Here is a 21,182-nt window from a genome sequence, read left to right on the forward strand (position 1 = left end):
AGCCCACAGGCCCCAGGCCAGCCAGCCAAGGCGGGTGCCAGCAGGGCCCCCCCAATTACCCCGCCACAGGGAAATCAAGTGGCAGAGCCAGCTGGCAAGCGGGCCTGGTGCCACCCCCCTATTTCCCCACTGGGGGGCGGGACCAGCAAGCTGGCCAAGGCGGGTGCCAGTGGGCGCCCCCCTCCACCCCACCAGTCATCCTGCCCTAAACAAATCCAAAATCCACACATTATAGAAAAACAAAAACAAGCAAACAAAAGCAACCAAATACAATCTTTGTTCATATGTTAATAATGTTTGAAATGTTAAAGCAAATTTTTAAAATCTTTTTCCATTTATTCCCTTTCCCCATCCTTTTCCTCTCCTTGATTTGTTTGTTTGTTTTTTGTGTGTGTGTGTGTGTGTGTGTGTTTATCCTTCTAGCAACCAGCTGAGTAAGACGGTTGAGAAAAATTAAGGTATTAGATAGCACTGACTATATAACCCATACAAAAAGGCATTTCAAATGAACTTCTTCAGTTAAGAACAACATGAACAAAAGTAATAAGGTATGGTATTAAGTGAACTATAAAAAAAGTTAAGAAAATAATTGTGCAACTGGAAATAATCTATGACTGTACAATTAGAAAAGTGGTTGGGTTGTATATAGAACACGGTTTGGTTCTGAAATTTTATGTTCAATCTTTTTTTATTTTTGTCCACTATAAAACCTTTTCAATGATATACTTAGTTTCCTTCTTTTTGCATGTTATTGGAATCTTACACTTGCTAATATAAAATTCTTGACTTTTTTTAGCAGATACATTGTAAACTCCAAGGCCTACACATGGAAAAAAGCCAGGAGCCAATTTTTCCCATAATGGTTTATAGGAAAACTAGAGGCCCGATGCATCAAATTAATGCATGGGTAGGGTCCCTAGGCCTGGCCGGCAATCAGGGCTGATCTGTGGGATGACCGGTGGGGTGACGGGGGGGGGGGGGGGGGGGGGCTGCTGGCACCTGCCTTGGCTGGCCTGGTGCTGCCTGCTTGTCAGCCCCGCCCCCCAGCAGGGCGATCAGGGGGCGGCACGAGCCCACTCACTGGCCAGCCCCACCCCCTTGATTGCCGCACCACTGCCGCTGGTCGCCTCTCTCTATGGGGCGACTGGTGGGGTGACCGGGGGGCCCCATTGGCACCTGCCTTGGCTGGCCTGGGGCCTGCAAGCTGGGGGAAGCTCCTGTGTTGAGCGTCTGCCCCCTCGTGGTCAGTGCACATCACAGCAACCAGTCATTCCGCCGTTCGGTAGATTTGCATATTAGGCTTCTATTATATAGGATGGCAAATTTATCTGCAATTCCCATGATGTGAAGTGACAGCATACTTATTTGATATCATGTAAGACTATATGTACTTGAACACGTTACCTATCAGATACAGCATTCTGTGTATATATAGCAAAGAAAAACATTACAGGGCTGTGATTTTTTAAAACATTTTAAAACTTCAATATTATCATTTTAAATTCTTAATATAACTAATCGATTAAATCATTTCTTCAAATGACTAAAAACCAAAAATACCTTTATTTAAACTTTGAAGAGGGGATTTGAAAATGTGGCTTCCTCTTCATACCCTGCATGTTTTTTTGTTTATATCCCTCTATGTCCAAGGGAGAGTGTTGATCTTAGAATAAAGAACCACAAGAACAGGATACATGATTTTTCCAAATACCAAGTATTTGGAAATGTTTCCTTATAACTATGGAATATAGAAATTGACATTTATTCTAGTACTAGAGGCCTGATGCACGACAATTCGTGCAAGAGTAGGCCTTCCTTCCCCTGGCTACTGGCACCGGCTTTCCTCTGGCACCCGGGACCCAGGCTTCCCTCCTCCAGACGCTGGCAGGCAACTGGGACCTGCGCTTCCCTCCCTCTGGCTGGCCACATGCACCCGAGACCCAGGCTTCCCTCCCTCTGGCTGGCCGCAGGCACCTGGGACCCCAGGAAGCTTCGCCCGGGCAGGCCACGGGCACCTGGGACCCCGGGTGGCTTCACCCAGGCCCTGGCTTTGACAGGAAGGACATCCGGAATGATGTCTGGAAGACATCTGGTCTATCAGGTCTAATTAGCATACTACCCTTTTATTAGTATAAATGGCCCTAAGTTTGACCTTTTAGGATCACTATATCACTCTTCTGATATGGAAAGAACTCAGTTTTCTCAGACCCTTATCTCAAAGAATGGGAAGACTGAAAAAGGAAGACAGAACTTATCAACAGAAGAAACAAACAAAAAAACCACTGGAGAATACATCAACAGATATTTCTAAACTTAATCAACATGAAAATAAGGTGACGTAAAACAAATAGCTAATGTAAATGTAATTTTTCTTGGATTCATTTATATGGTAACTAGTGACCTGGTGCACGGATTTGTGCACATTGAAAAAAAAAATTAGAAGGTGGCCAGCGGGGCGGTACTTGAGACAAGACCGACTGGACACGCCCTGGAGCCAACCCCTCGCAGTCCCTCCCCAACGGGCCGCATCTGGGGTGATGCTGTGGCTCGAAGGGCATCTGCAGAGTTAGCGGGGTCCCTCTGGCAGGTGGGGTCCCTCGGCCTGGCTTGCGGGGATCGGGCCGAAACCAGCTCTCCAACATCCCCTAAGGGGTCCCAGAGTGCAAGAGGGCACTCTGCAAAGTTGCTGTCATACAGAGTGTGGAATGCAAATGCAAGTGTGCAGTAAACCAGATTCAGGGCCGACAGTGCCCCAGAAACAACATAACCCACGGCTGAAGATGAAATCACACAGCCCTGCAAGGAATTGGGCTCCCTCCTCTCTGGTTTTGGGGTGCATCACCTGAGAACTGCTGCTCCCAAGTCACTGCAGCTCAGCAGCTTCTGCATTGAGTGTCTGCCCCCTAGTCGTAAGTGTGCATCATAGTGACCAGTCAGATGGGCAGAGGGACACTTAGCATATTAGCCTCTTATATATATATAGATGAATCACAGGTATAAAAAAATGTTTTAAGTCATATTAAAATCTCACCTACTGAACGATTGGAAAGGTAATGCCGAAGACTGATATTGCCTAATTGATCCGGTGTCACTTGGTCCACTTGAAGACAGATTTCTGTATCTTCCCCTCGGATGTGAATTTCCCCATTAACACCAGTAATTTTAAACATCACGACTGACATCTAACAATGATTACATACATAATATTAGTATACCAAGTAATTAAAACAAAATTTTAAAAAATAACTCAGGAAACTACAATCTCTAAAAATACAACTCAGGCCTAATAAACCAAATATATACTTGTGATCAAAAGAATGTAGTTACTACATTATTGCCATAAATTTCAGCCCCCTTTCTTCTTACTCAGTCAACAGAAGAATTTTTTGAACACAAAGACTAATTACATGACATTTCCATGTAAATAATTTTCATTAAAAACTGAAGATATTTTCTAAATCATCTACAGAATATTTCACTGGGTAAAGAAGGCTTAAATAAACCAGTAATATATTTCTTTTGTAGAAAAGTATATTTAAATTGAAACTAAAATAAAGGTTGAAAAATAAAAGATGAAAAAGATGGAACCTTCCCTCCTCAATAGAAAAAAAACAACAAAACTTTTAAGTGAAATTCAGAGAAAAACAATTCAGTAAGATGAATTTTCAAGAACAGAAAATGAGTTTTCAAGAGAGAACAAAGTGAATCACCCACAATCTAATCATTTTATATATTAATGTCTTAACATGTGAACACATTAAGTTGGCATTTCTCTTCATAGAATCTCTGAAATGATTACCAGGTCATTATGGTTTTCTTGAGCACCCTCTGAATTCGTACTGATGGCATCTGGAGAGGTTTCACCATAATTCTGTAGGTTTGCAGTGGCATTTGCACTATTTGCTGGGTTCTGATAATTTGTACTTGAATTCTTTTTAATAACTGAAATAATACAAAATAAAATAATAAAATTAGTTTTACCAATGATCCAAAAATGTTACATTTATCTAACCAAAATGGGCTATCCCTTTAACTTTTTCCTAAGCATAGCCTTGTTTAAAAGACAATAAACACAGAAAAATTAAATTGTGATTAGTTAGCAAATAATAAGAAATAACTTCCTACAATAAAATGTTAGAGATACTTAAGCCCTAAACTTAGTCTGAAATCTACCACAGCTGACTTCAGGCGGTGTTCTCCGTGCAGGCACGGTGCTTCTGTAACTAGCGGGTTCGTGGTCAGTCAGCATGGCCTGCTTTACTCTGTCCTACATTGGATAATTCCAGTCTGACCACTTAATTTTTCTTTTCAGTACCCTTCGGTAGCTTCTAATGATCTTCTGCATGAAGTTAATTCCACTACCATCAATGTAATAATTCTCCACTCTTATCTACCTGCCATACTTTCTCAATGTGCTGTATTATTTACATATTTCTCAAATTCTCTGAGGTAAAAGACAAATTTTTTAAGTATCTGTCACAGATGAATTACTAGAAAAATTAGTAAATTACTAGAAAGATTAGAAAAGCCAAAGACATACAAAATATGGTCTCAATGTTTTTATTATTATATTTGCTACCATATAATAAGCTTCCATGAGAGAATCCTGCTATGGGACTAAGTAGATACAGTCTGGACTCTAGTCCTAGGACCACATACTTAAGAATCCATCATGCTAATTAAGGTTACCTAATCAACATTTCACATATAGAAGTCTCTGTTAGAGAGCTAGTAGCCTTAATGCTATCTGATTTATGATCTACTAGAGGCCCGGTGCACGAATTTCTGCACGGGTGCAGGCCGATCGGGCAGACCAGCCGGGCGGACGGACCACAGGCAGTTGGCCGGCTGGCCCCACCCCCTGGTCAAACACCCAGTCAAGGGGACAATTTGCTTAGCCTTTCATTATATAGGATATAAAATAATTGCTAGCTGTCAGCAACACAAAAAAAGAGAAATATCCTGTTAAAAGAAGCACATATAAGATACATATATATAATATAAACGCTTTGTTGTATTGCTTTACCTTTTTCCAGAAAACTATCACTTCCATCACTTTCTAACAACTGTTCTTCCAATATCATACTGTCAAGTGAAATGGTATCCAATGAGGTTTGTGAGGAGCTTCTTTTTATGTTCTTATAAGATGTACAGTGTGGAGCCTGGTTTGGTGGGCAGTGTTCCTTAGGCTTCCCACTGTTAACAAACAAAATTATTAGAAGATCATCACATATAAGGTAAAAAAAAAAAGTCTTTCTAAAAAATACCTCTTAACAAAATAAAAATATGTATACAGTATCCACAAATGTATAAATTATCCTATCTAATAAAGGAGTAATATGCAAATTAATCATCACTCCGTTACACCCACAAGCCAATCAAGAGCGAGTATGCAAATTAACCCAACCAAGATGGCTGTAGCCACGGAGCGAGCAGGAGGCTTGGGTTTCCCCGGCAATGGAGGAAGTCCAAGCTTTCTGCACACCCTGGTGGGCCCAGGCCTCCACTCAAGGCTACAAAGTTTCAATTATAGAAGATAAATAAATCCCAACAAAAATGGCGGCAGCCACGGAGCTGGAGAGAGCAGGAGGCTTGGGTTGCCCCCAGCGATGGAGGAAGCCAAGCTCCCACAGCCCTGGCCTGCCTTGGCCTCTGCTACAAAGTTTCAATTATAGAAGACAAATAGCCGAAACCGGTTTGGCTCAGTGGATAGAGCATCGGTCTGCGGACTGAAGGGTCCCAGGTTCGATTCCGGTCAAGGGCATGTACATTGGTTGCGGGCACGTCCCCAGTGGGGGATGTGCAGGAGGCAGCTGGTCGATGTATCTCTCTCATCGATGTTTCTAACTCTCTATCCCTCTCCCTTTCTCTCTGTAAAAAATCAATAAAATAAAAAAAAAAAAAAAGAAGACAAATAAATCCCAACAAAAATGGCTACAGCCATGGAGCAAGCAGGAGGCTTGGCTCTGCTCAAGGCTACAAAGTTTCAATTATAGAAGATAAATAAATCCCAGATACCAGGGCCTCTGCTTGGGTGACCGGGGGGGGGGGGGGGGGGGGGGGGGGCGTGGCCAGCCTGCAAACCACCACAGGCCCCTCTCCCAGGCCGCCCCACGCCCCAAGGGAACCCCCACCCTGATCTGGGACACCCTTCAGGGCAAACCAGCTGGCCCCCACCTGTGCACCAGGCCACTATCCTATCTAATAAGAGTAATATGCAAATTGACCATCTCTCCAACACAAGATGGCTGCCCCCATGTGGACACAAGATGACCACCACAAGATGGCCAGCAGGGGAGGGCAGTTGGGAGGGACCAGGCCTGCAAGGGAGGGCAGTTGGGGGCAATCAAGCCTGCAGGGGAGGACAATTAGGGGTGACCAGGCCGGCAGAGGGAAGTTGGGGTTGACCGGGCCTGCAGGGAAGGGCAGTTGGGGGGGACCCAGGCCTGCAGAGAGCAGTTGGGGGGGACCAGGCCTGCAGGGGAGGGCAGTTAGGGGTGACCAGGCTTGCAGGGGAGGGCAGTTAGGGGCAAACAGGCTGGCAGTGGAGTGGTTAGGGGGTGATCAGGCTGGCAGGCAGATGCAGTTAGGGGCAATCAGGAAGGCAGGCAGGTGAGCAGTTGGGAGCCAGCAGTCCTGGATTGTGAGAGGGATGTCCGACTGCCCATTTAGGCCCGATCCCGGCAGTTGGACATCCCTTGAGGGGTCCCAGATTGGAGAGGGTACAGGCTGGGCTGAGGGACACACACCCCATGCACGAATTTTGTGCACCAGGCCTCTGGTATTTTATAAATATAACCTCAAAGTATTTTCATGTTTTGAAAAACCTGCTCTTCCATGTGTTAACTCTAACAATGCCATATTTTGCCATGCGATTTTAGGTCCAAAATCAAAATATGCTCACACACAAACTCCCCCACCCCCTCCCAACAGCACACTGTTACCTTAAAGATGACTGTGATTTAAGTGTTCTCACTGTGGGTGCTTCTTCTTTACTGAATTCCAGGTTCTCAGTGAGCGAAACTGTTTCTGGCAGCAAATCTTCAGCTTTAAAGATTGACTTTATGGTTTCATTTCTTTTACTACTTAAACTACTTGAAAGCACATTTTGATTACCATCATTATGAAATGACAGCATGCCTGAATGTTCTCTGTAGTTTAAGACACTATTTGAATCTGTATAAGATAAATTCCTTTTGTCCCTTGTTTCTAATCCAATTTCCTCTGAGCCACTTTTGCAAAGAATTCCACTACTTTCATCTTCACTTATTTTCTCTAAATTTTTATCTGACAAATAATCCAGAAAAGAAATACCTTTTTGCAGATTTGTATCACTAGCTGATTTAAAAAGCAAAGGATCCTTCACAGGGACATGGCTAAGGTCAACACTCATAGATCTATTCTCTGACATATGATTAACAGTTACACTTCTAATTTGATTGATACTATTACTAACTTGTTTCCTTTTTGAAGATAAGAATTCTCTGTTTTCTGTAGGCAAATAATCAGGAACTATTGGGTTCACACCTCCAGAAACAGAAGACTTAAGAGTATTTGCTTGATCCACTGGATGTAGTAAAAGAGCCACTTCTGCACTTTTAAGTAAAATTCCAATGCAAATGGATGTCTGACTAGCAGGACTGCCAGTCACCGCTTCTACATCGTTTCTTAAGTTCTCTGAAAGCAGAATAAGTGACTCATGGAGGAAAAGCAAGAACAGATACTGGTAGTGATTGATCTGCATACTGACGTGTTTATGAACATGAACCAGGACGTGAATATCTGCATCTGATGAAGAGGAAAATCTTAAAAATGTATCGGAAGATTTCTGCCTACCATTTGTTAAGGGCTCAGACTCTGTACTGTAATACTCCTTCAAGAGCTTTTTCCGCTTCCATCGGCCAGTCAGATCACTAGATTCACTTTGTGATGTATTTAGAGATATCTGATTACAAGTCTGCAGCTCTTTTTGAGACAGTGCATACCTTGTTGGCTGACAAATCCAGAAGGAAAGAGGGAAAGAGTCTATAAAACTTATTGGTCGTCCTTTTCCACTTTTCATCCCTTCATAATCTATCCAAAATTGAGAAAAGTACACAGCCCAAACATCTGTGGCAGCAGAAGTTTTAAGAGTGTGTTTATTCAACTTGGGAGTAATATTGCCTTTATAAACTTCATGCATTTTGGTATCCTGTTCATGAGCATGTCTCTGGAAGATTGGATGTAGAAGATTAAAATTGTCACCTGACTTGGGGAAGCTAGTATATGTTTTACTGAAAAAGTCACAATCTTTAAAGTCTTGAAACAAGGCTTCTAGGTCAGAATGTCGACAGTTTGGACAGTGCCTTGTATTTGTGGCAATCATTTCAGAACTTTGAATAGAAATTGCATGTGGTTGATCTTGATGACATTCAGATTTCATTTCAGAAGGAATAACAACCTAGAAAAGAAAAAATATTTTTTAAAAATAAAAATATACTAGTTTCCTATCCAGACATAAAATACTCTCCCTCCAAAATCTTTTCATTACACTGAGTAAAAAGGATTCAAGTAATTTACCACTAAGAAACGCTTGAAAAACAAACATAAGTAATGAATAATGTGCATAACATACAAATATATTTGCATATAACATATCACAAAGTTAAAAAAATTTTAAATTAAATCAGTACTATTAAATGCTAACTATGCCCTGAGTACATATAAGAAAGTGCCAAGTTTAAAAAAAGAAATTTTTAAAGATATTTTAGGTTCAAGGAATTTGGAGGATGAATAGATGAGTAAATGGAATGATTCAATTGAGGTCAATCACTTTTCTGGGAGAAAACTATTAAGAATATAAACTTCAGTGTATAGGTCCAACTATTTACTAAAATAATTTTCCAGAGATGATTAATCCCAGTGCTTAAAATACATCAAAGAGCTCAAAGTGGTTGTTTTTAAAACTTTCCATACTCAGAAAATGTAAAGATCATTATATAATTGTATCTTAAATTATAATTATGTCACAAAACGTGTTTCTTTATATTTAATATTTTAAGATCTTTGAAACATTTCGGCACTGTAATTGTTAAGTATTATTAACCTCATTTTACAGAGAAGAATTAAAGGTACATAAATTTAGTCTTCCATCAACACTGAAATTTTCATCCATGCCCAAGTCTTATTCTATTTACTACACTAAACTGTTATTATTTTTTTAATTTCCTTCCTTTAAAGTTTAAATATCCATGAAATTCAGACTACCAGTTACCTGGCTATAATATAAAGCAACTTTCTATTACCTTTGGGTATTAATAATAGAGTAAGTGTGAATAAATAATACTTAGATATAATTTTAAAGCTTCACTGTATTATTTACTCTCCTTAAAACAAAATTTTATCAGCTTTTGTAAGAAACACGAAAAAAAATGACTGACTTAAACTTCTACTGATTACCTTCAAGTGGATAAGCAATGAAAAATAAATAAAAGAAAGATAAAGCAGGAAAAAGTCTCTTAAAAGCTTCTATAATTGAAAATCAAAATTAAAACTGAAATTACAAAATTAAGATCGCAATGAAGCTGATTTAAATTGAGCACCCCTCTTAAATCCTGAAAATTAAAATGGTGTTAACTTTTCTTCTGTAACAATGTTTTTTTTTCTCGTAGCCACTTGTTTATATGGTACCTTTAGCATTAAGCCATCAACTCGAATATCAACATGCTCATCAGATTTTGTATTGTCATTCAACTTGTATATAGCCATAAATTGACTAAGGCTTTGTTTTAAATCCAATAGAAATTGATTTAACCACAGAATACTTCTTTCATCCACAGTAAACTGTAGTGCATTCAGCTGGCTATAAAGGTTGGGAGATGGAACTGTGGAGAAAAAAATTTTAAAAAGATTTTTAATAAACAGATAGTTCTTAACCTTCCCTGAGAACAGAAAAGACATTTTTAACAAGTTTTATTCTTTTTCAATTTAGGTAAAAAGATTTTCAGATGTTCTTTCAAAAATTAAAGTGACATGTGTGGATTGATAGCAAACACATTTAGATAGAAAAAAACAATTGTTTGTTTCACTAACTAAAAAATATATAATTTAATCTAAAACTAGCTATATAAATGGGAAATACTGTTTACATCTATTTTCCTAATGTGATAGTCACCAATTAGCAAACTTCAAAAAACCTTACCTTTTTAATGAATTATGACATCAAAGTTGTGATCTTTAATCCCTTATTTCTATAAGGATTTTTACTACCTGAATCTGAATATGAATCCTCCACAATGAAAGAACCAAGTCTTAATGATTAATGTCTTATGAAAGTGGTAAATCAGGCAAATCTTCTTGACAGGAGGGACCACGTGCAGTTTTACTCTCCCCTTAATCCTAAACCTACCATAGTGCTTGGTGCAAAGTGAAAACTCAATTATCCCTTAAATGATCAAATGAATACTTTTTTTCATAGCTTCCCAAAATAGAAAAATGCCTAGTAGGGGTTGATAAATGTTTTAGTGCCAATATATGTTCAAGTAATATTTATAATTAGAGTGTACATCACTTCCTGAAATCCACATATATTTGTATCATAAAAAGCCAATATTATTTTCAGATCATTTTGATGAAGATACCTTATTCTAAATATTCAGACCTATTTACTTTTACCAAAGCAAAGTAGTATGTATATCTAGAAATTTTAAACTATATTAATTTAAGGAAAATAAGCTCAAGTGGTGGGATACTAGTAAAGATAGCATTATAACAATGTCCTGAATAGGATTTGCCTGCTTGCCTTCCCTTCCTTCTTCCCTTCCCTCCCTCCCTCTCTCCTTCTCTCTCTCTCTCTCTCTCTCTCTCTCTCTCTCATTTATTTTCTTTTAGCAAAGATTCAATGAATGGTAACTAATTTTGTGAATTGTGTTAAGCACAAAGAATTCTTTTTTAAAAATAGGGCATGGTCCCTTTCTTAAAAAGTTCATAGACTATTACATGAGACAGACATGAAAATAGCAAAATTATAATTCAAGTCCAACACAGACATTCAATTGGGATGTAGAGGTGCTTGTCATTAGAAATAGCAAGGAAGTGGGATGCTGAAAAAGGGAAGAAAGGAGAAGGAATCTCAAGTATATATTAAGTGATGATGGCAGCCACAGAAAAGAATAGACAGCAAATGTGGTCCTCAAGGCTAGAGCACAAAAGGAAAGAACCCTGACTGAGATCAGAGGAAGAAATCTGGTGCTCTAAGCAGCAGAAAGATCTATATGCAGTTTCTAATGGGGATCTACTTCGGAAATAGATTACTATGTAGCTACTAAAGTATTTAAAATGAACTTGGAGAAACCTGGGATATGCTCATATAATTAAGAGAAAAGAACAGGATGTAAATCAAATATGTAAAAGAAACATGTATTAAAAACAGAATAACACTCTACTTATTGTTATGGTTTGAACTATGTCCCCTTCAAAATTAATATGCTTAAGTTTTAATCTCCAGTATCTCAGAATGTAAATGTACATGTAGATAAGGCTTTTAAAGAGACAATCCTATATAATAAAAGGCTAATATGCAAATAGACCGAACAGCAAAACAACCAAACAACCAGTCACTATGACATGTGCTGACCACCAGGGGGCACGCGCGGAACATGGCAGGGCATCGGCTGTGGTAGCGGGATGGTGGAGCAGGTGGGCGGGGGAGAGAAGGGAGGGTGCCAGACCAAGGCAGGGCGCCAGTCACTGTCATTGGGGCTAGCCTATGGTGGTTACTGAAAATTCTTTGCTCCTGCACAGCACATCGTAGTCCCACCTGGCGCTTGCATCTGCTGTGGGCTCCGGAGCCTCCGCTCTGTTGTTTAAACCACTCAGTGTGTGCTTCTTTGTTATGGCAGTGCTAGCACACTAATACACTTAGGTATTAGAAGAAGTTGCTCTAAATTGTAGGCTCATGGGCTATTTTTTTTTATTTTTGGCAGTTTAACAGAGAAATGAAACAAGGAATGAAAGTGGATCCCTATACATGGGGATTCAGTATACTACCCACTTTACATTTGTGTGTGTTTGAAAATATTCCATAATAAAAACAGTTAAAACATAACCTAGCAATTCCACTCCTAGGTATCTAGGTGTCTAGAATTTAAATTGCTGGGGGAAATTTTTATATTTGTATCAGAAAAATATGTATAGATTATAGAATGAGATTTTAATTCCTTTGGCACATGTTAATAAAACTGACAGAAATAAGCCTAGATTAGAAGTTAGAAATCCTGGAAACTGGCCTTCACTCTGAAGAAAAATTACTAGTTCAATGATGCATTACTTAAGGTAAACAATTTTGGGAGGTGTGGGAGAGGGCTGGAAACAATAGGATTACCCAATAATAGGCAAATGGCTGTGAATGCCCTGGGGAAACAGTGGGGAGAAATGAATTTCGATTTAAAAGACCCATGCTTGAGTTTCAGCTGTGCCATTCTACTCTTTATAAGGTGCTGAGCAAATATCTTAATCTATCTTAATTTTCTCAGCATTTTAGTCAGGAAGGTAGAAGAAACAAACAAATGAGAAACACACAATAGACTGTTGAAAAACATAAAACAGTGAGGATTAGATCCCAAAATCTGGCACAAACAAAAATTAAAGTGATAAAACAGTTCTATGTTTCTCCAAAGTAATTTCCAGGCTACCCCCTTTTGTTTTTAAATATTTTTAAGTTGATTTTTAGAGAGAGAAATATTGATGTGAAAGCAAAACATTGATCAGCTGCCTCCTGCACACCCCCAGCCAGGGATCTAGCCTGCAACCAGGGCATGTGCCCTGACTGGGAATTGAACTGGCCACGTTTCGTGATACGGGATGACACCCAACTGAGCCACACTGCCCAGGGCAGGCTAACTTCCTTTCATGAACAACAAAGGCATGAGATCAGAAATCCCCTTTGAAACTAAGAACCTATATTAAGTCAATATTAAACAAATGGGTAAAGTAGGTCAAACTACTTTGGGAATCCCACTCTTAAAGAGAGGACGTAAAAAAATTTTTTCCCGATAACATAACCGATTTCATTTAAACACTTCTATTCAACTATGATTTTTAACTGCAATAATGAAAAAGGTACCACATAAACAAGGCAAATTTTAGTTTGAAGGACTCCTAGATCAATGGAGACAAACAAAACAGAATTTTAATATTCAAAGAATACAAATGTATAATAATTTTAACTTTAAGCAGCGAAAGTAGGTTACAAATAAAAATTCATGTAATATATGTTTAACTAAACACAAATGACATTAAAACCAGGCCAAAAAATTCTCTGTAGCTAAAAGGATAACTTCATTATTTATTTTTTTCAATGAAATACAGTTTTATAGTCATGTAGCAGAAATATAAATGGAGACTTACTAAAGGGGAAAAAATTATTTTGTTCTATAAATAGCCTGTCATTAAACAAACAGTCACCCAGTATAAAAATAAGTAAAAATTCAGGGATAAAATGAAGCACGAATACCACGTAATTCCTGACATCAAGTCTCCTACAAGCTAGTGAGGGAAAAGAACATATGAACAAATAATCCTATATAATAAAAGGGTAATATGCAAATCGACCGAACAGCAGAATGACTGGTCGCTATGATGCACACTGACCACCAGGGGAAGACGCTCAATGCAGTAGCTGCCCCCTGTTGGTCAGTGCGCTCACAGGGGGAGCACTGCTCAGCCATGGTGGCAGTGCTAAGGATGTCTGACTGCCATCAGTTGGACATCACCTGAGAGCTCCTGGACTGTGGACTGCAAGAGGGTGCAGGCCGGGCTGAGAAATCCCATGCACCGGGCCTCTAGTAATATATAAAAATGCTATACTAGAATCGTATACTACACACAATGATAACAAGAGTAAAGAACAATGGACCTTTGTTTCTTTTTTCACATTTAGAAAACTAAAAAACTTAGCAAGAAAAAAAACAACTTCCTAAGTAATGAACAAATGATAACAAAATAGGAAACCCTCTTACTTGGAAAATCCTTTCCATCTGGATAGTAATATTCTGTGAATTCAATATAGACAGCTGACATTTCTTGTGGAAGATACAGGGATTTTTTATTGCAAGAAATCATACTTTTGGGGGAAGAACGACATTGTTCTGCTGTAGAGACCTAAAAAAATAATTAAATTTCCTAAAGTAACACTGAGTATCAAAGCCCTTTCCAAAGAACTTATGCAGCATAAACATCACTTCAAACTCTTAAAACTGCTTCCAATAATTTATGAACAGTTAATTTCCAATAAAAATTTTATTATATAATTAACTTCACATTAAGTTATTTTTAAATCAACTATTCAGAAAACTATAATCTCTTTGGAATATTATCAATTACAAAATCAACTTGTATAACATTCCTTGCAAACTTATTATTTTGAGCCTTAAAATAACAGAATATTTCTATAAGATAATACAAATAAGTCAATGGCAGGGTCTGGACATAGTTCTAAGTCCACAAGGTTAAAAAGCTTCTCTAACATATACTTTATAATAATTCTCTACTCAAATTTCTTTATCAAGAAAAGTATTATATACAGTTTTAGTTTGAGATGATAAAAAATTATGAAGATAAACAGTGGTGATAGTTGTACCATAATGTGAATATACTTAATGCCAACGAACTGCACACTTAAAAATGATTAAGATGGTAATTTTTATGTTATATATATTTTACAATAAAAATAATACAATTATGCTTCTCAAATCTTTTAAATTATTAAAAATATACTATTAGTTTTAAGGTTCTCATACTCACCCCAAAACTGATGATTTATAATTATATTAAAAACATATATACTAATTTCCCCAAAGTTCAATCAATAGAATTTTATCAATTTCACTTATTTATGCTTACTTAGTAGACTAGAGATGTATCTACAAGTTATTTTTTTCATTCATTCAACAAACGTATATTTCTCACACAAAGTGAAATGCTTTTTCAAGTTTTCTCTTATGTAAATTGCTAATCAAACCTTTTGATTATTTGTAGTCTATATATTTGTCAGTTCCTTACATTATCTAATTAAGAAGCTTTTCTCTGCATATATGAAAATAAACCCTTTTCAAGTCAAAGTGTCAAGTTATTTTAATCGTCAATGGCTTATTCCTCTTTTCCTTTAATAGTTAGAAAGTTATTAAAAATGGAATGAACATTCTATTTTATTTTTTTCCAGTTACTGTTGTTTTGTTTTCGTGTATTTTGTATATGCGTAATTTCTTTACCGTATTTCACCTTCAACCATTTGAGATTATGGGTAATACATTGCCATTTAAATTTATTAAATCTCCTTCTTAAAGTCTGTTTCAAATGAAATGCACTATATATAGAATGTAAAGAAAGAAGCAATTGCAAAATGAAAATAAAAATAAACTCTTAAACCAGGATTTCCCAAAATTGGCACCACTTAGGGCCAGATAATTCTTCGTTGTGGGAGCCATCCAGTACATTGTATAATGTTAAGCAGAATCATTGGTCTCTACCCACTAATGTCAGTAGCAACCTCCTCCAACTGTGACAACCAAAATTGTACTCAGGCAATGCCAAATATCCCCTGGGGAGCAAAATTGGCCTCAACTGAAAACCAATGAGTAAAATTAAAACTAAGTTCAAAGTCATAGGCTTATCAAAATAAATGAGAACATTTCATAAATGCTAATACATATCTTAAATACTTCCTTTTATTTTTAAAAAATACATCACATATTCTATTGTGTTGGTCTCCAGGACTGTGAAGTTAGACCATATTGTGAGATTACAGCCTGAATAATATTTTTAGTGGAAATAGGATATAGAGTTCTTGGCTATAAAATTATGTTCACTGTATAGACAATACGTGGTAGTTTAATAAAGCAAAAAGGTATTTTAGTTTCTTCCACTAAGACAATTGTGTAACAAGGAATCTGGACTACAGAGAGAGGTCTGGCCTTTGTCCCTGCCCCTGGGAGGCAATTCTAAGCTACTGGAATTTCCTATTCATGGTGGATGACCCCGGGACCACAACATGATAGTTTATGCCCACAAAATGTCTCAGAGTGGGACTGGCCACATTTTGATTGCCTTAGTACTGTCTAGAGGGTGGACACCTTGGGTCACGGGGTATCAGCCTACCTAGAGACTGAATTCAACTACGTGGGCAATATTTCATGCATACTGTTACATGTCCATGTCAAGAGGCTAAGGTATTCTGAGGAAAAAAGCAAGTTCTAAATTTAGAACCCTCCCAGGCTCCACGGTATGCTCTCCTCCGATGGCCGGTTCTAATTTGTATTCTTTCCCCTGTAATAAATGTGACTCTGTAATTGATTTCAGCGAGTTCTGTGAATTTTTCCAGGGAATTCTCCAATCAGTGGGCAGCTTATGGAAACCCCTGAACTTGCAGTTGTTATCAGAAGTCTGGTGCAGACTTGGTAATTTAAAGGACTCGAGCTTAACTGCACAATGTGCCTAACCCTGGGAAACTATACAAACAGAAATTAATGAACTAATATTTTCTATCCTATTTAATTTAGTCACTTCACAAAACTAATCAAGATGTTTTAAAACAAAATGGTGGCATTAGTTTAGAAAAGTTGTTTGCAGAAGATACTAAACATATTTATCAGAAGATTTAATTTATAAAGTGAAACATACCTGGTATATATTGAAATCTGCAAGTCTAACCACAATAGAACTAGACATTAACTTAGCTTTGGACTGTTGAGAAAATACTGAAGGTATTCTGGAGGTCCCTTTCACAGCTGAGTCTTTCTCTGTGGGAAAGAAAAAAATCCTCTCAGTTTACCGCAAATTTTTTTTCTAGCAGTCACTCTTTTACTATTATGACAGCTACTAGAAATAAAGATAAACTCTGATTTCTCAAATGAGATATGTGGAAATACTTTATATATAAATTGATATAAAAATGTAAGTTATTGTGATTATTTTTTCATGTTGATTATCCCTTAACTAGGAATCACATCACATTTAAGGTACTCTCATGTGATAATTTTTGGCTGAAATATTTATTAATAAGAGAAGTCTTACCATTTAAGAGTCAAATATTCTATCTGGGTATTAGCCTTAAATATTTTTTAAAAGTGCTTTGTTCCATACACCTATGGTCTGAATGAGGTGCAGGATTTTCATACATTAAACACTGCTTATTCACAGAAAATAGCATTTTATGCACACACACACACACACACACTCAGGGTAATGTCATCCTATCTAATAAAAAGGTAATATGCAAATTGACCATCACCCCAACAAACAAGATGGCCACCCCCATGTGGACACAAGATGGCCGCCACAAGATGGCCAGCAGAGGAGGGCAGTTGGGGGTGACCAGGCCTGCAGGGGAGGAAAGTTGGGAGGACCAGGCCTGCAGGGGAAGGCAGCTGGGGGGGACCAGGCCAGCAGGAGAGGGCAGTTGGGGGGAACAAGGCCTGCAGGGGAGGGCAGTTGGGGGTGACCAGGCCAAGAGGGGAGGGCAGTTGTGGGGGACGAGGCCTACAGGGGAGGGCAGTTGGGGGTGACCAGGCCAGCTGGGGAGAGCAGTTAGGGGTGACCAGGCCAGCAGGGGAGGGCAGTTAGGGGTGATTGGGCCGGCAGGGGAGGGCAGTTAGGGGTGACTGGGCCGGCAGGGGAGGGCAGTTAGGGGCAACCAGGCCCGCAAGGGAGGGCAGTTGGGGGGGACCAGGCCGGCAGGGGAGGTCAGTTAGGGGCAACCAGGCCGGCAGGGGAGCAGTTAGGCATCAATCAGGCTGGCAGGGGAGTGGTTAGGGGGTGATCAGGCTGGCAAGCAGAAGCAGTTAGGGGCAATCAGGCAGGCGAGAAGTTGGGAGCCAGCAGTCCTGGATTGTAAGAGGAATGTCTGACTGCCCGTATAGGCCCGATTCTACCGGGATCGGGCCTACACGGGTAGTCGGGCATCCCTCAAGGGGTCCCAGATTGGAGACGATGCAGGCTGGGCTGAGGGACACCCCCCTCCCTGTGCACGAATTTCATGCACCGGGCCTCTAGTAAATACAATATCAGGGGAATGCCATTTACACAATATCAGGGGAATGCCATAATGTTGTTATAGGTAAAATACCTGTTTGTGTGTGCTGGGGAGAGGCATGTGTTGGGGATTTAGGAGGTGAACCTACATTATGATCCTTTATAGCCTGTTTAAGCATTTCAACGTTGCACTCAAATTCATGTAACAACTCGTCGGCCCATCCATTTTTTGTCTTGGTTGCATCACTAAAATACATCCAATGATTACAGCTATCTCCTGTAAAATGAATAACAAGAAATTATACTGAAAAATACACCATTTTCATTTATTCTGTTATGCTTTTAGTGAGATTTATTCATATTCTCAAGGGATTCTTCAATTTCCCAATAAATTTATAGCCTTTACCTACTACAGATTTTAATATTCCTAGAAAATATGAACAAACATTTGGAATAGAGGGAAAGAAGATCAAAAGGAAATAATCTGGGAGGATTTCCACCTAGAAGCGACCCTTGCTAAAATGTCACTCAAAGTTTCCAATGGGAACAGCACTGCTGGTGGTACCTTCACTGAATGCTCCACCACCTGGCATAGCTCCACACACAGAATCACAGAGAACACCAGCAAGGAAAATAGTCTTTTCATCAAAGATCTATTAAAAAGTGACTAACAAAAACTTATCCATAAAAATGATGAGGATTATTAAAAAACTGAAGAAATTGATAAAAATTCCCAACATGGACATCAGTCACAAAGATATATCTAAAGAGAACTTTTTTACAGAAAAAATTTAAAAATCAGGATTATGTTTCTCTGTAGCAACTAATGAAAGTAATATGTATGTAAAAGGGTGAAGAAAAGAAAATCTGTAACTGAAAGTTTTACCTCACTATATGAATGATTTCTATTGTTAAAAATATTTTAGGTATATGTAGCTAACTTATGAATCTGGAGAAATAAAATATAAGGAAAAAGCCCCTCCAACAAAAATCAAAACCAATAGTACAATCTTTAAAACCTGTCAGGTACTAATATAGAAAGGACAAATAATGGGAGATAAAAAATTGTAAACAGAAAAATTTTATCACTTTTTAAAATTCTAGAAAACTCAAGTTACTTGTGTGAATTAAAAACAAAAAGCCAGCCCTAACCAGTTTGGCTCAGTGGATAGAGCATCAGCCTGTGGACTGAAGGGTCCCAGGTTCGATTCCGGACAAGGGCATATAACTTGGTTGAGGGCACATCCCCAGTGGGAGGTGTGCAGAAGGCAGCTGATCGATGTTTCTCTCTCATTGATGTTTCTAACTCCTATCTCTCTCCCTTCCTCTCTGTAAAAAAAAAGAAATCAATAAAATATTTTTTTTAAAAAGCCACATACCACCAAAATGCAGAGATGTGCACAAGGTCAAATTACTTAATTTGGCCATAAACATACATTCTTTTGCTTTTATTAATTATTTGAGGTGAAGAACCTATCAATATTTGATTATTAAGGAGCCTAATTAAATCTTATTTATTGACAAGATTTCAAAAATAGAGAAAAAAAATTTTTTTAAATGTACCTGGACTTCTATGACTTAGCTAAAATCTTTGTTATCCTTTTGCTTTAAATTCTCTTTTTGGTTTTTTAAATATCTAAAAATATCATTTAAAAATTCAAACATATTGATTAATAAACTTTTTGGGTAACAATTAACAAAGTAGCACAAATATGTATCATCTGTATTATGATTTTTTTTTTAAGTTTTAAATTAGTTATTTAGATTATTGCCAATTTCTAACAATTATACTTTCTAATAATCTATGTAAACCTCAATATAAAATGCATGAATATTTCCTATAGCAATTATATTTTCTTGGTAAGATACCATGGGGGGGGGAACAAATGCCTTGATCTCCTTTTTCTTTAAAAATTACATTAGCTCTCTAACCTTTTGCACTCGGATGTCGAGTGTGACTCGACACGGTTAGCATCGGTAGCAGCTCGTATGTCGAGCCACACTCGACACGTAGTTTCACCGGGGGGGGAAGGGGGATTTTTGTCTATTTTTCCAGTATCTGTTCTTGTTTTCATTAGCATGAAAGGACAAGTAAAATGTAAATGCCGTCTCAACTGATGCCAAAAAAGAAAAAATGAAAAACCGATAACGCATGTGAAATTTATTAGGAAACTAGTACATGATCTTGTTGGAGAATTCAGAGATGGTACACTAACTTCCAGGGGTAGATTATTATCCACTAACTTAGAGCAACGTTTAGATGGAAAGCTCCATATAATCACACCTTACCCTAACAAAAAACACAAAGATTGTGTTGTTTGTTCTAACAGAAAAATCAAAGGAGGAAGAAGAGAGACGATTTATATTTGTGAAACGTGAATGTAAACCAGGTCTTCATGTGGGTGAATGTTTCAAAAAATATCACACCATGAAAAATTATAGAGATTAAAATTACTCTTTGAATGTATTAATAATTTGAAATATAAAAAATCCAAATAAATAAGTTTGTATGAAAAGAAACTCCAGTTTTTTATTCTACTGCCGCGCTTTGTAAAATCTGGGGTATTTAAAAAATTAAATCCTGAGTAGAATAAAGGAATTGAGAAAAAAGCAAGCGAGTGCAAAGGGCTAAGTGTGAAGAAGAGAGCACTCCTGTCAGCAGAGGCCCTGACACACAAGGTGGAATGAAAGGGCAGATTTTGTTTTTCTAGTGCAGTTTGGAGAAAAAAAATAGATAGGATGGAGCTCATTTTGAAAAGAGCAGGAAAATGAATAAGCTAATTTAGCCCTTTGTCTTCATTTGAATTCTAAAGAAAAGAATGCAGTGAAGACTTCTATCAGGGGAGAGGAACAAGCTGGAATTACAACTGAAATACGGAATGATTTCCTGAATAATCAACGGAAAACTCACAGGAGAGAACCCTGATACCTCCGGACGGAAGGTGGAGACCACACAGAGACTGGTAGGAGGGGCGTAGGCAACAAAGGGCTGGCTGGGCACCCACAGACGGCAACTGAAGTCCAGGAGAGATATCTCAGCTGTGCGGGGGGGGGGGGGGGGGGAGCCACTGATAACTCTGGGATCTAATCAGGAAGCTGGGCTCCCCAGCAGAGAGCACCAAACTGAGGAGGGTACCCACATAACATCTAGCTGTGAAAAGCAGTGGGGTGCTGTC

At 38.4% G+C, this 21,182-nt stretch overlaps 1 protein-coding gene across 5 annotated transcripts in view; it reads right to left on the minus strand.

Annotated features, from left to right (window-relative positions):
* The window catches only part of BLTP3B (bridge-like lipid transfer protein family member 3B), a 78,314-nt gene that overhangs the window by 11,458 nt on the left and 45,674 nt on the right, over nt 1-21,182 (minus strand). For 2 of the 5 annotated variants that reach the window (XM_008144778.3, XM_028150264.2), the window contains exons 10-17: nt 18,101-18,283; nt 16,657-16,775; nt 13,998-14,139; nt 9,670-9,863; nt 6,945-8,440; nt 5,027-5,196; nt 3,800-3,942; nt 3,032-3,182 (exon numbers count right to left, since the gene is read on the minus strand). In XM_008144778.3, the coding sequence (XP_008143000.2) occupies nt 3,032-3,182; nt 3,800-3,942; nt 5,027-5,196; nt 6,945-8,440; nt 9,670-9,863; nt 13,998-14,139; nt 16,657-16,775; nt 18,101-18,283 (2,598 nt within the window). Of the gene's footprint in view, nt 1-3,031; nt 3,183-3,799; nt 3,943-5,026; nt 5,197-6,944; nt 8,441-9,669; nt 9,864-13,997; nt 14,140-16,656; nt 16,776-18,100; nt 18,284-21,182 lie in introns of those variants that run through there. The other 3 variants (XM_028150265.2, XM_028150267.2, XM_028150268.2) reach the window with 3 other exon arrangements.

The sequence above is a fragment of the Eptesicus fuscus genome, chromosome 7 (assembly GCF_027574615.1).
Source record: "Eptesicus fuscus isolate TK198812 chromosome 7, DD_ASM_mEF_20220401, whole genome shotgun sequence".
Classification (NCBI taxonomy): domain Eukaryota; kingdom Metazoa; phylum Chordata; class Mammalia; order Chiroptera; family Vespertilionidae; genus Eptesicus; species Eptesicus fuscus.